The following is a 17816-nucleotide window of genomic DNA, read 5'->3' on the forward strand; positions in this document are numbered from 1 at the left end:
GTATATCCGGACAAGATAGAATTTTTTGTTGCTCATGTATGGAAAATAGTTGCTGCAAGCCTCATGTGCAAATAATAGTAAATAAAGTCAAAAGTCGTTAATCCGGACTCGTCAGGACTTCAGCAATTCCGCATTATAGATCATCAGTAACAATTCCGGAGCTTCGATTGATGCTGCAAGACGAATGGGCAGCAATGCCTCAACAACTCATTGACACCCTCATTCTCAGCATGGGCAGATGCTGTGAAACCTGCCTAGCAGTCAGGGGAGATCATATCCCCTATTAAAGACCGGATGTTTCTTGCTGGACACCCATCACAGGGATGGACAATACAGATCGTATATCCGGACAAGATAGAATTTTTTATTGCTCATGTATGGAAAATACTTGCTGCAAGCCTCATGTGCAAATAATAGTAAATACAGTCAAAAGTCGTTAATGTTGACTCGTCGGGACTTCAGTAATTCCGGATTATAGATCATCAGTTTAAATCTGGTAAGATGGCATGCAGAAATTATAAAATTAAAAATATGAAACCGTAATTTATGAAATAAAGAACAATTATGATCTAAAGGGTATCAAAATTTACACACACACACAAAAAAAAAGCTTAATATTTATTTGTTTACTTTATTAAACGTTTCTTCCAATGTAAGTTGTTTAAGTTGCTTTGTTTTGTGTGCTAATACTTTCTCTTCAATTCTATATAAACAGACATAATTTCTTGTTCAGTTACAAAGTTCCACTGTTCAAGTCCTGTAATTGCTGCGCCGAGAATACCGACTAACTTGCCAATCGAAATTTTTTCATTTTCACTAACCTCTCTGTCACTTTCTTCATGCCTCTATCTATTTTTTGCATCAATTCCACTTTTTGTTTGATGGACATCGAAACGTACTTTCGCTTTAGATCCTTTGGAAGCTCCAGCATTGGAAATTATATTTGATATATTCTAAAGTTCAAGCTTACTTTTATAAAATTGCTCTTATACTGTCCGTTATACATTAAAAGTGCATGCGTAAATGTATTATGCGGTTGCGCACACGCATATGCGCAGCTGTAAAGGTCTTACGCGCATGCATTAACGTGACGCATGCGCAGGAAGTTTGTAGTCCGGATTATGGGTGTTAGAATTAATGACTTTTGACTGTAAGTACTGCTACAGCTCAAGTAATTTTCTTCTTTATTAAATAAATACAGCTATCTTCACATGGCACTGTTTTATGGTTATATCATCATAAAAATAACAATGTCCTAGCATTTATCATAAGAATTTTTCCCTCCATTGTATCATTACTATTTTGCTGTTTATTTCAAATATGTAGATAAATGTATAATTTAAATATAAATTATTCAAGATGAACTCAGGGGATCAATTCTTAAACTATTATGCACATTATAACTCGTTAGCTTAAAATTATTTCAGTTTTCTAACTAAAATCTGAATATGAAGATTAGATTTCATTTTAAAAATAACTTCTATCTTAAACTTAGTGAACATCTTAAAATTTCACACTTTTAAGTTGCTAGATCAATTATCGGTCATTTGATCACATTGTTTAGTGTAGTTGGCAAAAGGAAAATTCTTTAAGATTGCTGTCATGATATATTTGATTCTGATTTATATGATGCAGATTCCAAAAATGATTTATTAAAACAATCTGAGAGATCAGGTAATGATTCTAATGATCGTGTTATGTTATTAAAGAACAATGTATAAATGCTTTAATGTGATAATTTTAATGTGGTCTAGAAAACTGAATAAAATAACATAGTTTTAGAACTGTAACTGATTTTAATAAATATTTCACAAAATTTTCCAACCACTTTAATTTTGGTTACTGTTAGTCCTGGGCTGGTATTCGACACCATCAGCTAGTGTCATGAAACTGCTTTGCTGACTGTTTGCTGTTGTACCATGCAGTGGTTCTTTACTGAATTTCATGTGAAAATGTCTTATAAATGATGATGTTTTGCCATAATCCAAAACACAGTACGCTTTCTTCTGCATGGATGATGCCACTATTAACAGTGCCTCTAGCTAAGATTTTGTAAATGGAAGATTTTTTGTTGTAGCCAGATAAAATTTGTGTAATTGTTGTTTCAGAATTAATTTGTTTTGCCTCAATAAATCAATTACAGAATTTGTACTATGCTGTTTTTTTTATCCCATTCAGTATGAAACATCCTTTATATATAATTTTTTTATGAGTGCAGTTCTAAGGTTGTGCATGATGTTGAATTTGTGTAGCTCTGTGACTTTTTTGAACAAAAACAGATTGCTTGGTACATGTGGAGAATGAAATTGTTATTCTTTCCCTGAACACAGCTGTCTGTTTTTGATTAAAAAAAATCGATGGGTTAAATAGATTTGGTCTTGTGCATAGCTTTTGCATTGCATACGTTAAATATTACACAACTATTCTTGACGCGATATGAATAGGCTATGGCATTTGGTGCTTTGGGGCACATTTAGTGTCTGGTGCCCCGTTATCAGAAAGTACTTGAATTTTTTCATAATTGATTTTACTCTTGTATTCTTCCCCCCCCTTAAATTTCATAATAATTTTTCATGAGAATTAGATACATACTATTGCTTAAAAATGATAATATTTAATGCTACCTTTAGAGCCTCCAGTTGTCAAGACCAAACATCCAGTACAATATTATTTTGATGGCGTCTGTTTGTCCGAGAGTGGGATGCAGTACATCAAGTCTTTAGTTCCAGATCTACCAAAGAAATTGCCAAGACCTCGAAAACTGAAGCAAGGTCTGTTAGGATTGATATCCTCTCAGGATGCTATGAAATCAGTATCACTTCAACAGCTGGAGAAAAATGAAGATTCAACATCTGTTGCCGGTAATAAAAATAATAATAAATTCAAATGTATTGTGCTTTTATTTCCATTATATTCCAGTGTTATTAGCTAGTTTACAACATGGCTTCAATGAGAGGAGTACCATTGGTGCCCTGTGGTCCCTTTGAAATAAATGATTTATTTTTGTAACTATGCAGTTTTTTTTTGGGGGGAAGGGGGTTCTTCTCTCAATATTGGTATAAAAACCTTGATATTTAAAGAGTTAATGAGGACATGCTGTAGATCAGTGGTTCCCGTCATTTTTGTCCTATGCATTCCTTTCACCAGTGCTAGATGATCATTCCCCCTCCTTTCCAAAATTTGAAAAATGTGTTATGTAGGCATGTATTTGAAAAATGTAGGTATTGACTTATTTGAATTTAGATAATTTTTTACCGTGTTTTATAAGTTAAAGAAAAAAGAGTGTAGAAATTGTTGATGAATACCAAAATGTGAATGAATTTTAAGATATATTACTAATTTTTTATATACATAAATTAAGACTAAAAACTCTAAGGGGGAATTTCCCACTGGTTGACAATCCCTGCTCTAGAGGAATTTTTTTAATGTGAAGTATTGTGTTTAGATATTTTTGGAAGGACATTTTCAGATCTTTTTTTGGTTTGCACTTATTTGCACATAATATAAGCTATGTTTCTTTGTAAAGTGTATTTATGTAAGCACCAATGTTTGTTATTTAGGATGCAGGTGTCACTAGCATATCTTTTCATAAATTATGTGAAATACTTAATAAATACACTAAATTAAGAAATAAAATATAAAGCAACAAATATACAATAAAGTACAAAAACCTACAAATAAACACAAATATTTATATAAAATATAAAAGTTAAAATTCATGTATATATATGTATGTATATATGTGCTAACATGTCACTTTATTACCTCATTGTAGTACATGGGTTTGGCAACTGAAGTCTGTATTTTTTTCATTTTTTATTTTGAAATATTTATCTTATTTTTAATACAAATAATTTTCTTTCTTTTAAATTATATCTATAATGAATATTTTCTTGAGTCTTCTCACAGAACTAACAATTTTAGTTTTAGCATCAGATCTGTGCGTTTTTGTGCTTATTTTCAGTTATAAATATTTGTGGATTTGAATGCATTGTTACGAATTTTGCACATAGAGAGATGATTTTACTGCAGTAATATGTGAAATTGTATTTATATGTGTAACATAACATGAATATCCAGAGTGAGGAAGCTCTGCCAGAAAAATAAGAAACAGGGGCAAGTCTATTTAACATTGAGTAAATGGCTGTCTTGCCAATGTGGCGAGATATCACTAACCTGGAAACAGTATTTGATACTAATTTTTGTCGCCAAATTTGGTGAGAAATTGTCCAAAGTCTCTAAACTTGGTTTTATTTTGGTCCGGTTCCTGTATCACCATAATAAGTATTGTAACTGAATAACAGTAATTGATTTTATATATAGCTGTAACAGCCTCATATTCCTTCCACTAATTTTGAGAAGCAGAAAATATTAGAAATAGGCCTTATATAGTTTTCATCCGGCCACCGAGAGCATCTCCCTTCAGTTGTTTTGAGTTGATATTTCAAGACGACTTCGGGATATTAAGATACTCATGAAAGCTTTGTCTTTTGGATGGACTTTGCATTGCATTTAACATTCTTACTAATTTGAAGTGTAACTATTGATTGTACTCTGTGATACTGTGAACACCTGTACGAGTATTTCTGTAAAAAGTTCCAGAATTCTATGTGTTACGTTTGATAAAATACTCTCAAATTATCATTGAACCTGTGTTTATTCAATCTATTATGAGCCCCTATACATGCAACAGTTAATATTATGTGCTAACATAAGTACACTCTTTTTGAAGATACATTTATATTTGAATTAGGTAATGAGGAGAATAAAATGGAATCAGCAAGTGTGGATGAACTTGCTCTTAAGGCCTATGATTTTGATGAAGGGAAATTGGAATCATCCACTTCAAAAGATATGGATTGTGCAGGTGAAAAAAAGAAAAGGCCAAGGAAGCTACAAAAACTGGGTAAGTAGAATTAAATGTTCACTCGCCCCCTAATATTTTTTTGTTTTTGTTTTAAATTTAGAAGTAATTGCATAAATTTCTTCTGCTTCTGTTTCATACTTGCAAAGAGCTTAATTCCTCTGCTTTATGTCAGTAGTTTATGGTTAAGTGTTTTGGCTGTTAATTTTAGGAAGAGAAAGAAGGTGTGGTAAGAATGATGGGTAATATTGAATTAATTTTTCATGTTGCCTAAATTTTATATTAAAAAAAAGAAAAGATGATGCATGTCAACTGATATTTTTTTTATATCTAGATAAAAATATTAATAATAATATTAGAAATCCACAGAATATCATTTTAAGTACGAAGTGCATTAATTTATCTTTTTTAAGGTATTGGTGGATTCATTGTAAAACCACGAGGTCGTTGTTCTTCTGCAAAAGAATCAGCTCCTGACCAAGGTAAGAAACTTTCAGACATTTTAACATGAGGTAGTATCAAAAGGTTTCAAGACTAGTTCTGTAACACAGTAATAGATGGCAGTGCAATGCTGCATGCACTGACTTACGTAAGTCTGTGTGTGCTGTGAGATATCGTCCTGAGCTGTGCGTCTGATGTTATTCTGATCATGTATGTTATCACGTGTGCATTTTCATCATGGACAGCAAGTTAGAACAATGAACAGATGTGAAATTCTGTGTGAAACTGGGCAAATCTGCCACAGTTATCACCAAGGAAACTTGGGTGTATGGGTACGATCTGAGACAAAACATAAGGGAAGAACCCTCTATGACAGAAAAGACGAGGCAAGTCCAGTGTTTGATGAAGTACATGTTCATTGCCTTTTTTAACATCATGGCATTGTTCATCAAGAATTCATCCCAAGGGTCTAGACTGTGAATAGTGAATTCTTCTGTCAGGTTTTAAGGTGTCTGAGGGAAGACATTTGGCGAAAGCAACTGGGTCTATTATGCATGAAAAACTGGCTGCTCCTGTTGCCATCCTCTTCTAACACATGAGTTTCTTACCAGAAACGGGATGCTTACACTTCCGCACCCACACTATGTGCCAGATGTGGCTCCCGCGGACATCGCTATTTTTTCAAAGCTGAAGATCCAGCTGAAAGGCTCCCGTTTTGACATCATTCCAGAGATCCAACTTAAATTCCAGAATTGCTTGATATTTCGAAAACAAGACTTCCAGGACAATTTTCAGCAGTGTCAGAAACACTGGGAGCACTGTATTGCTGTAACAAGGTGACTATTTTGAAAGTAATAGCGTGTAAACATAGATAAATAAAGTACTTTTTTGTAAACAGAGCTAGTCTTGAAACTTTTTAATAACATCTTGTAATGTCATTTAAGAAATTAAATATCTTTCCTCTTCCCTTGATATTTTCCCCATAATTATTATTAAAAGATTAATATTTTTCTTTTGATGTTATACTTATTTTGGAAAATTCTTTGATGCATATTTTTGTAATTAAGTAAATATCTGTATGAAAGCATTAATCTTCTTGTACAGGTGAAATAGTTGGACAGCCATGTGAGTCTCCATTTCAAGGTGAATCTCCCATGATAACTGAAAATAATGAATTTGCTGGAACTGACAAACCTAAACGTAAGCGGAAGCCAAAGAAAAAAACTCATTTGGATGAAAGTTTTCCAAATTATCTTCGTGTAAGTAATATAAAATTTGAATGAAGAACATCATGATAATTTTTCAACAGCAATTTATTATTGGAAAATTATTTACCCGTGAACTTAGATTTTTTTCAGATTGGACTTATTAAATTCTGTCTGCTATGAGATGTAGATGTCTATGTAATGTCTCCTGAATATTCATATATGCATATAGTGTCTGCGATGTAATTTTATTGAAAACATGTGAATTCACATTTGAACTGGTCTGTGGCTGAACTTGTAAATAATAACAAATGCATTTATTAACATAATATGAGATGGGGTATGGTGTAAAAAGTGCTTCAGTGTGAGAGTGATAGCTGAGAAATGGCAAATTAATGAAGGAAAACGTAGGCTAATATTAACTGAATTCTTCATGATTCCAGATTTCCCTGAATTGTAGGTATCGTATACATTTAATCACTGTACTTTTCTTTAGAAGAGTGTTCTGGCTAAAACACACCTGCTCAATGAGATCATTCTTCCCCCCCCCAACTAACTGAGTAATTTCTGGCTATTTCCAAAATTAAAAACTATATTAAAGCAGCAGAAATTTCTTAATACAACTGATATCTAAATAGCTGTAAAAGTATTTCTAAATCGTATTTCCGAAAATGAATCCAAGGTCTTCTTCCAGATGTGGGAATGTCTTCTAAATTGATGTGCAGATTAACAAAAGACATACTTTGAAAGTAATAATTTTCATTAGTGTATGGTTGTCTCTCGTTTTACATCCTTGTACGAAGTAAAAAGGAAGTATTTTAATTACGAAATTTTCAGGCAGCATATTTCAACGAAAATATCCATTTTGACCGCTATCGAATGTAATTTAACGATGTTTTTGCATGACATCTCTACGTAAGGGCAGAATAAAGGACTCTTTTCCTCCAAAAAAATTATAAAACTGATTTAAAATGAATTCTAAAGAGAATTTTTCATAGTTTCCATGCGTATGCACGTATGTATCTCGCATAACTCAAAAACGAGTAGCCTCAGAACATTGAAATTTTGAATATAGAACTGCTATAACATGTAGATGTGCACCTCGTATTTTGGTTGCAATCGGCCGCACCAAACGTATGTAAATATATTTATATATATATCCACTCTGTTACCCGACTCAGTGATCTCAGTTTCTTTACTCTTATTTGTTTGTAAATTGTGCATTTTTTGCTTTAAAAATGATTGAATTATGTTGTTCTTATGTTCTGGTTAAGTTTTTTATGCCTTTAGGAAATCTGGAAACAATATTTGTAAAATTATCAACAATTTAAAAGCTGCTTAAATGTGTCTGAGAATTTTTTTTTTTTTTTTTTTTAAACCAAGCAGCCATATTTCTTTAAATTTGAAGCAATAGTGAATTAAGTTTTTTGCACCTTCAGTGTCTTTTTCCCAAGTGAGACCAAAACAAAACTCTTAGTTTTGTGTACCGAAAAATCTGCCTTCTTGCCTGCTGGCTGCTTGATTTTGCATAGAAAGTGGGATTTTAATTGTAAAAATTGTTTTAACTGTATTTGGTGTTTTATGTTTTTCTATATCTTTCAATATTTAACCCGCGACTACGGGCATCGGGCCTCGCAGGCTCGGTCGTTACAAAAACATAATAAAAAAATTTCTCTCTTTTGTGAAATTTTTCGACGTTCTCAGTAGCTGCATTCAAGGTCATGTATGTGTCATTCACAAGCATTTCCGGAATTTATCCCTCCCTCTTTTCTCAGAAACTGGGTAGCCAGGCTTCCCAGGCCCAAGACGCACGCTCGCATTGTCATTTAGAATTGTGAAAGAGATGAGGCAGCTGCAAAAATGTCTCGCTATTTGAGTCGACTGATGAAGATTCAGTTAATGAAGACGACAAGGAAATACTTGATGAAGAACAGTTTAGTGATCACCAATTGAATTCTGAAGAGGAATTAGATTCAAGCGATGATTCTAGTATTGAATCAAGTATTTCAGTGTCCGTGAATTGTTATCTTGACAAAGATAAAGTCACAAAAGGGAATAAAAAAGAACCAATATTGGCTGTGAGAACTCGTGCTCTCAACTTCGTGACAGAATTGCCCGGAACTGTTGGTGAAGCAAAATTTGTCCTATGAATTCTTGACAACTGCTTCTGGATAAAATCATAGTAAAAATTCTAGTAGATTTTTCGAACATTTACATTGAATCCATTGCCATCAAATTTGGAAGAGAGATGCTCGACCCACAAATATTACAGAAATCAGAGCATTTATTGGTCTTCTTTATTTTGGAGGACTCCACAAAGCTTCTCATATAAATGTTCACTACCTTTGGGCGACTGACGGAACAGGGCTTGACATTTTTTATCGAACAATGTCTTACAAACGTTTTTTTTTTTTTTAAATTTCTAATGAGATGTTTGAGATTTGATGACATAAGAGATTGTTTTTCTAGAAGGGAAATTGATAAACTGGCTCTGATAAGAAATGTTTTTGAAAAGTTTGTTGAAAAATGCAAAAAAATTTACAGTCTTGGCGAATATGTCACAATTGATGAAAAATTAGAACCCTTTCGTGGAAGATGCTCCTTTCGTCAATACATTCCAAGTAAACCTGCAAAATATGGAATTAAAGTTTTTGCTCTAGTTGATGCAAGGAGATTTTACACTTCAAATCTTGAAATTGATGCAGGAAGGCAACCCACAGGGCCATATAGCTCAGAAAATGGTCCTGCTAAAGTAGTCCAGAGGTTGGTGGAGCCTATTTTGAACTAAGGATGAAACCTTACCGTTGACAACTGGTATACCAGTTATACCTTGGCAAATGACCTTGAAAAGAAAATTACGCTTGTGGGAACAATCAGAAAAAATAAAAAAGAACTGCCAAAAGAATTTACTTGTGACAGGAAAAAAGAAGTATATTCATCATTATTTGGATTTCAAAGAATTATGACATTAGTTTCCTACACACCGAAGAAAAACAAATTCGTTGTTCTATTGTCCACCATGCATGATGACAGCGCCATCGATTTTCAAGCAAAAAAACCAGAAATTATAACTTTTTATAATGTAATAAAGGATGGTGTAGATGTAGTAGATGAAATGTCATTCACTTATACTACTGCTAAAATTAACAACAGATGGCCAATGACAATATTCTTCAGTATTTTGAACATTACAGCTATAAATGCTAGAATATTATTGTTATCTGCAAAAACGCCAGCAATGCAATATATGAAATGAAATTTATTTATCAAAGAACTTGCATTAGAACTTTTGAAGGATCACATTCAAGAAAGAAGTTCGCAGCAAAATCTTCCACGCAAATTGAGGGAAAAATTAAATTGCAAGTATATGGAAGACTGTGAAGAACACTCGGCAAAAAAACAGAAGTGTTCCAGGGAAAGGTGCCATATGTGTCCTAGTGTAAAGGACCGGAAATCGCAAATTTCCTGTGCGAAGTGCGAGAAACGTGTGCGGTGAACACAGCACAATTATTTGAAAAAATTTGAAATGTAAGTTTTATTTTAAACTTATTTCTGTAAAAATTCATATTGCATAAATTAGTAATAAATTTCATTTGCGCTCAAAAAGAAATCAGTTTGATTTTTATTGTTAATGATAAATAATTTCAATCTTAAAATTGTTTTAAAATACAATTTTATTAGACTTAAGCTTAAACGTGTATTTTTATATTTTATGCACTCTGTTTTTATTATTTAAATGTTTCTAATCAATTAAACAAGCAATTTTATTTTTGTTTTGTTAAAAAATAACGTTTCGGGCCTATGGAGCCCAACATGCGTCCTCGCGGGTTAATGAAGATATTTTTAGTTTTTGTGTATTTTTGCCTTGCTGAGAAATGAGAGCTGAATTAATTGAGAAATATATCTCTAATAAAATTTGAGGAAATAAGTTTAAATGAAATACGGAAAATGCATAAATTTTAATATTTCGTACAAAGTTGTGATGTACACATGGAGATTTTTAAAATTGGGAAATAAACCTGATACAATATTCGCTAATTTTTCACACTGAGAAATCCCAGCTTATGAAATCTTCCCACGTAAGAAACCTAATCCCATCATATGAAGAAGGTTCAATTTTGTGAAAATTTACTAATATAGTAATTTTTTAAAGATACAAGAGAAGATGAGGAAAAAGTTAATTTTCAAACTTTTATATATTTATTTATATTTTTGAAATTGGAAAACCCTTTACGTTTCAATAGGTTGACTGATCATCTGTTGCCTGACTAACAAGCTATCAATATATGCCTTGATGCTGTTTTGACGTACTGAAGTTTTTGTATTGATATGCTTTATATTGATAAAGAGATTATTGATGTGAATGACAGTGAAGAACCTACATATATCAGAGATTCAAGAAGAGCTGGAAGATAGTGTAGCACAATCTTAGTATAAGGCTTTAATTGCTGTATCCATGTTTCAGAAACTTGTTGACAGTTTTTCTGAAACTGTTCTTAAAAAAAGGATTAAAGATGTTGATTTGTCTTCCGTAAAAATTAGAAAAAATTATACTTTTGCACCATTAATGATGGTGAGTTATTCTGTTTAATTTTTTTTGAGGTGCAATATTTTGTGATAATCAACAATGGAAACTGAACTATTGATTTTTTTAAATAATTTCTTGTCCCCCCCTTTTTTTTTAACTTCCTTGTACGAAGTAAAAAGGAAGTATTGTAATAGCGAAAAGTTTCAGGCTGCATGTTTCAACGAAAATATTCATTTTGACTGCTATCAAATGCTATTTAACGATGTTGTTGCGTGATATCTGTTCGTAAGGACAGAATAAAATACTCTTTTCCTTCAAAAAAATTATAAAACTGCTTTAAAATGAATTCTGAAGAGAATTTTTCGTGACGTCTGTACGAATGTATGAACGTACGTACATACATATCTTGCATAACTCAAAAACTAGTAGCCTCAGATTGTTGAAATTTTGAATGTAGGACTGCTATAACATGCAGATGTGCACCTCATATTTTGTCCACCAAAATGAGCCGCACCAAACGTGTATAAATATATTTATATATATATATCACTTTGTTACCCGGTTCGATGATCTCAGTTTCTTTACTCTTATATGTTTGTAAATTGTACATTTTTGCTTTAAAAATGATTGAATTATGTTGTTCTTATCTTCCGGTTAAGGTTTTTATGCCTTTAGTAAATCTCTATGCAATATTTTTAGAATTATCAACAATTTTAAAGTTGTTTAAGTGCCACTAAGCCTAATAATTTTTTTGATGGCGGCCATTGCTTGTTTACATTTGAAACAGCAGGATAGTGGATTTGTTGCCAATCTAGAGAAACTTAGCTTCGCAACAACAAAGATAACGCCTTCATTTATTATTGCGATTAAAATCATGCTTAATCTTTTCTGGAATTTTTCCGAGGAAATAAGTGTTTAAGATTTACTTTGTAATTTTTAATACAGGTATTTTGAGATTTTATGTATTTTGGCCTTGTCACGAAGTGAGAACTGAATTAATTGAATGAGAAATACTAAATCGTCTGTGAAAAACTGTTCCTTTTTTGTTTTGTTTGCTTAATTTTTTTTATACATCGTTGTAGCTTTATTATAGTATTTGAATAGAACATGTGGCAACGATTAGATAATTCTTTAAATGATATAAATTTTGCGCATTCTGAGTTATAATATGAACGAAATACAATACTGTTAAGTGAGAGTGTGTACTAGCGCCAGAGTTGTTGCTATGGTAAACAAATAGAGTGAATTTTAAAGAATACATTTATTCTATTGTGATTTATGCGCTGTCAGCGAAGTAGATTTAATTCAATCCAATACGTTTAAATGAAATGCAGGGAAGTCATGTGGTGTACACATAAGTTTTTTTGATTTAATTTACAACAAGGATTGATATTTGATTGGTATTAGCTCCTTTTGCCAGGAATCAAGGAACTACTGTGGTACTTTGGGATACCAATTTAATTTGTTCATTGACCGAGCTTGTAAGTTAAAATTCTTGTACCTCAGATCAGTTTTCCCCCATTGAGATTAATTGAAATGTGATTAATTCGTGCCAGCCCCGAAAAAAATCATTCCAGTTTTTTGGCTAAATATTTTTAACATAACAAAAATATATTTATAATAAACAAATATTGTATATAAACAAAATAGAACCCAATAATTTAATTTTTAATAAAAGATAATTAAAAAAAATAAACAGATGTATATGTATTATCTCTCCTCCCCCCATTTTTGTTAAACTTTATTTTCTTCTTCAGTAGTTTTCTTTTTTGCCATGCTTTCATCACTTTTATCCAAAGGGTGTTTCAATAGAAACTTGTCTAAAGAGCTTTCTTTCTTTCTCCCTTTTCGGATGACTAGTTGCAACCTTTTCAGAATTTCTTTCCAACAAAGTCTGAAACCTTTTCTCACAATACCAATACATCCTTTATCTCATTGGAAGAGATAGCTTAATCCACTTCTGGCTTCTCTGCAGTCTCCTAGAGAAATTCCATTTGTTGCTGTGTCTAGTTCCGTCAACTCCTCCATCATTAGTTCTTCAAGGTTGTCTAGTAGTAAGCTCTTTGGTATCTCCCTCATCCATTTCCAGGCTCATGGCAACCCATGCCTTCCTGATGATCCATGCTTTTGGGTTTGCCTTCCACATAATCTGTTGCTTCTCTTTTAAAACTTTATGTATCTTGAAAGTTCTGAGGTTTTTCTGAGTAGTACTCACATTTGCACATAGTGTGAGAGTCAACCTATCTTTCATTGGCTTGTGACATGGCATCTTCTTTTCTTCTGCCATAATTTAAGTTTTTCTTGGCTTCTTCTTCCAGAAGAGCCCTGTCTCTTTACAGTTGAACACTTGTTAGAGGATATATCCTTTGGCTTTGATAAAGCAGTAAAGGTTTTTACAAATTGCTCAGCTGCTTTACAATCACCATGACTGACAATGGAGTAAATTCCAGTACTTTTTTAGAAATTCTTGAATCTTCTGTGACTGGCTTTGAACTGCTTCTGAGAAGCTTTTTGTGCTGAAGTAAACTGCCCTCCAAAAGTTAAGGAACACGTGTTTTTTAAAGCTCACCATCACAAAATGTCAGTAATGTTAAAATTCACAGTTCATATACACGACAGTAACAGAGTTTTAAAAAATATATGCAAAAACAATAGCTACCACTTTTATTTCACAGAAAGGAGTATTTATATAGGAGTTGGAGAAAAGATACAAAAATTGCGATTTTTTGTTCACTAGAGTTGGTCTTCAGTTATTATTACACTTTTGTTGACAATATCCAGGAGAAGCCATTTGCCAGATTCATTGAAGTGGCAGCCATTCAGATGGATAAAAGTGGCGATGACACAAGTTGATGCTGCTAGACATCTCAGTGTCTCTTGTAGTGTCGCTCACCGACTATGGAATCAGTTTGAATCCGAGGATTCTGTGTCTAGAAGACATGTTCCAGGCAGATCTAGCGTTACAATATCTGCGGGAGACCATTATTTAGCTCTTTCAGCCCAAAGGACGATTAACATTACTGTTTCGTTAACATTACTACCTCAGCTCATGGCAGATCATCTAGTGGTAAGAGGAACAAGAATCTCTACTACAGTGCGCTGACGCCTGCACAGTACAGGTCTTTATGCAAGATGACCAGTTGTTTGTGTCCCCTTGACCCGAGGACACAGACGGGCCTGTTTATGTTGGGCAAGAGAGCATGTCTGCTGGACCAGTCAACAATGGATGTCTGTTCTCTTCACAGACGAGTCCATGTTCACATTGGAGAGTGATTCAGGTCATCATCTGATCTGGAGAAAATAATGCACCAGATACAAACAATCTCACATTGTGGAAAGATACAGCTACAGAGGTGGTGGAATAATGGTTTGGGCTGGGATTTCTCTTAGTGGTTATGCTGACCTGCATGTGTTTTGTTTGACCATATCGAGATGAGATCCTTGATCAATATGCCGCTGCTATTGGTCCTGGATTTCTTGTGTTGGATGAGAATGTGTGACCGCACTGAGCTCGGGTTGCTGAAGAATATCTTGAGGGTCACGGCGTGGAGTGGATGAAATGGGCAGCTCAATCCCCAGACCTGAATCCGATAGAGTATCTTTGGGGCTACCTTGGGAGATAGGTTGCTGCTTTAAGTCCTCCTCCTAGGTCATTAGATGAGCTTGAACAAGGATTACTTCATGTCTGGTCATTGCTTCTCATTTCACTGACTTAATTGACAGCATAAAATGTCGTTGAAACCAGTGTATTGCAGTGAGGGGTGGACACATTCCTTATTAGAACCCATTTTTGTAACATTACCACCCCATTTTTCCTCAAAAAACTATGATATACTATTTCTCCAAGACACTAGTTCTCTGCCAAGAGTGCAGTTTTTTGTTGTAATTCATATTTGTATAAAACTTTAGAAACATTCTATGTCACATTCATTAAAGAACTGTTTAGTGAACATATCCTGTAAATTTCTTGTTCCTATGCTGCTTTATTCTCAAATTAGACACAAAAAACATGCTATTCCTTAGCTTTTGGAGGACAGTGTACTTGGGCTCTGCTGCAGCAAATCTGTGTAAATGGCTTGTGTCTTCTCCCAAATTATAGTCTCTATTACATTGTGGTTCATATTTGTGAGTCTTGCATGCAGCAACTACGGTGATGCCACTTTCACTAGCTTGTATATCAAAATTTGGCTCATAACTCGGGCTGAAAACTGAACATAGTGACTGCTCATGTCCAAAAATACTTGTTTATTGGACTTTCGTATCTCAATATACCACTGTATACAAATATCATTTGATTTCATATGAAACAACTTTCAATACACATTCTTACCATCTGTCTGTATTTGATCAATGGTGTATTTCTGTAAAATAATATCTTTTTTTGATGTACATGCTGATTTGATGAGATTCACTGCATGCATGTATATTTAGCTGTATACTGTCAGTTTGAAAAAATTGGATTGCTTCATTTTCATGATTGAGTAACTTATTCAGGAATTATCATAAAAATTAAATTCACATATGTATTATATGCAACAATTGCCCATGAAATCAAGCAGGTGGACTGTATAAAGTTTAGAAAACGGAAAATACCATTTAGTACCTGCTCAGGCAAAATGCATGGCTAAACTGAATATGGATGATGCATGTAGGGTTGTCAAAACATTAACCGTTTGAGTCCGGCGAAGCGCTATCACATTTCACTTGTCGTATGTCAAAAATATGGCACAGCACAATAGCGCTTTTTACTTTGTACAAGGAAGTAAAAAAAAGGGGGTGGGGTGGGGTAAAATAAATTAAATTTTTCACCATTAATCAAATTATAATTCTGTTACTTTACTGTTATTTCTTCTAATTGCAAATATATCTATTTTTTACCATTTCTTTGTCAGGATGCGTTTTTTGGGAAAGAGCTTTTGATGTCTTGCAAAAAGCTGGGAAAGTCGATGGAAATCCATGATTCTACTGATGTTGCTTCTGAAAATAGTGCAAGCCAGACAAAGGCCTTTTCAGAAGATCATGTAAAACGAAGCCAACCACCTCGAGAAACTGGCTTGGTCACACCTGAATCTAAGCCTCAAGTATGGATTTTAATTCAAGACAATTGTTATTGTCTTAAAATGTTTTTTTATTTCTTAAAATTTTCTTCTTATTTATGATATGCTCATATTTATTTATTTGTGATGTTTCTTTTCAAAGGATATGAAAGATTTCATGAGTTCAGCAGGAACTGGAAACAAAGTCGACAAAGATGTGAATAAAACAAATGTTATATGTATGTAATGTATTTCTAGATTTTTCTTAATTTTCATTATTATAATTATTAATCTAATTCCCAACTTGGGCATATTTTTTAAATAATATTTTTTCAAGATTCACATATGTCTGTATATACTGTAAATCAATATCTGTAGTTAACAGTGGTAGAAAGAAATGAAATATATATAATTAAAACTCGCATAACTTTCAAGATACAGGCTTAAGCTTTAGTGAGCCATGATGTAGCCGAAATATATACAAGCAACCTCAGTACTATCTGCATTGTTTCAGACTAATGCAATTAAATACAAGGAATGGAAATGATCATTATAGAATTCTTTTGTATTCAGGTAGTAATAAATCTCTGAGACTTTGAGATTGCACCCTAGCTTTATCCTATAAATATGTTGTAGGGTATTGTACCTGTTAACAGTCAGTACAATTTTTTATTTAACTTGTTTTTATACCCTTTTTTTCCCATATGTTAACTGCATATTGGAATGTATTATTTGCAGAAATTTGAGCATATATACAGTAGAACTTCAGTTATCTGGCCTTCAGGTATCTGTAACTTCAATTATGCAAATTGTTTATTTTGTTTTCTAAACCGAATGAAACATATGTGTTGTGTTATGATTTTATGTTAAAGATCAAAATCTTATAAGCTAGTAATTCAATGAAAAGAAGATTAATTTTATGAGTTTTAAAAATAATAGGAAGGCATCTAGACAGCTGTCTGATTAATTGCCATTGTACTCTGTTTCAAGTTTAAGAGTATTTACACATGTAATTTTACATTTTTTAGGTGGGGCGTTTTATTTTCCTGTTTGAAAACTGAACGGGAAATAATATGGCATATGGCATTTCTGAAGAGAGGGATTAAAGGGGGATCTTAGGTGACTAAAAATGTGTATGAGTGGCAAGCTGAGTAGTACTGTTTGTAAGATATTCAATACTTTTTTAATGCAGTTGCTATCCATCCCTTGGCTACAAGTAATGATAAAATTTATAGATTTTGTTAGAAGATTCTTATTACTGGTAAAGACATATAAACTTCAAAAGGAACTCCAGGAAGAGAGAATTGTAGATTTTAAGTGCCTGTATAGCAGCTTATAACTGGTGGTTACAGCTGGGTCCCAAAGAGAAAGATAGAGGCTGATATTGGATGTTTAGATGAGCTGATAATTCAACCCTCTGGTCTTAGTCCAATATTAAATGGAAGAGCTATATTATGTTTACTTAGGAGTAGATGTTTTAATTTCCATTTTTAATTAACACCTAAGAATTTCTAATGGAAGAAATTTTTTATCAATAGCTTCAATATATTACAACTTCAAAGAATGCTCATTCTTTAGAAGTTCTCTCTCAACTTCTGTTGCTGGTTAAACTTTTAGTATGAAATGTTGCAAGTTCTCTAATTTATGACTCGAATTAATATTTAGAAATATATTCATTTATTAAATTGAAAATTTATATTATTAAGTTGAAAATAGCAGAAAGGAAGCATATGAGGACATGC

General features: G+C 33.0%; 1 protein-coding gene across 4 annotated transcripts in view; it reads left to right on the forward strand.

Annotated features, from left to right (window-relative positions):
• Positions 1–17816, forward strand: part of LOC118192375 (histone-lysine N-methyltransferase 2C-like) — a 284640-nt gene that overhangs the window by 88499 nt on the left and 178325 nt on the right. For all 4 annotated transcript variants that reach the window (XM_085813029.1, XM_085813032.1, XM_085813031.1 and 1 more), the window contains exons 24-29: positions 2631–2861; positions 4754–4906; positions 5278–5346; positions 6410–6564; positions 15931–16119; positions 16238–16313. In XM_085813029.1, the coding sequence (XP_085669155.1) occupies positions 2631–2861; positions 4754–4906; positions 5278–5346; positions 6410–6564; positions 15931–16119; positions 16238–16313 (873 nt within the window). The remainder of the gene's footprint in view (positions 1–2630; positions 2862–4753; positions 4907–5277; positions 5347–6409; positions 6565–15930; positions 16120–16237; positions 16314–17816) is intronic.

Source organism: Stegodyphus dumicola, chromosome 3 (assembly GCF_044657685.1).
Source record: "Stegodyphus dumicola isolate Sdum_Otavi_A_Nest chromosome 3, ASM4465768v1".
Taxonomy (NCBI): domain Eukaryota; kingdom Metazoa; phylum Arthropoda; class Arachnida; order Araneae; family Eresidae; genus Stegodyphus; species Stegodyphus dumicola.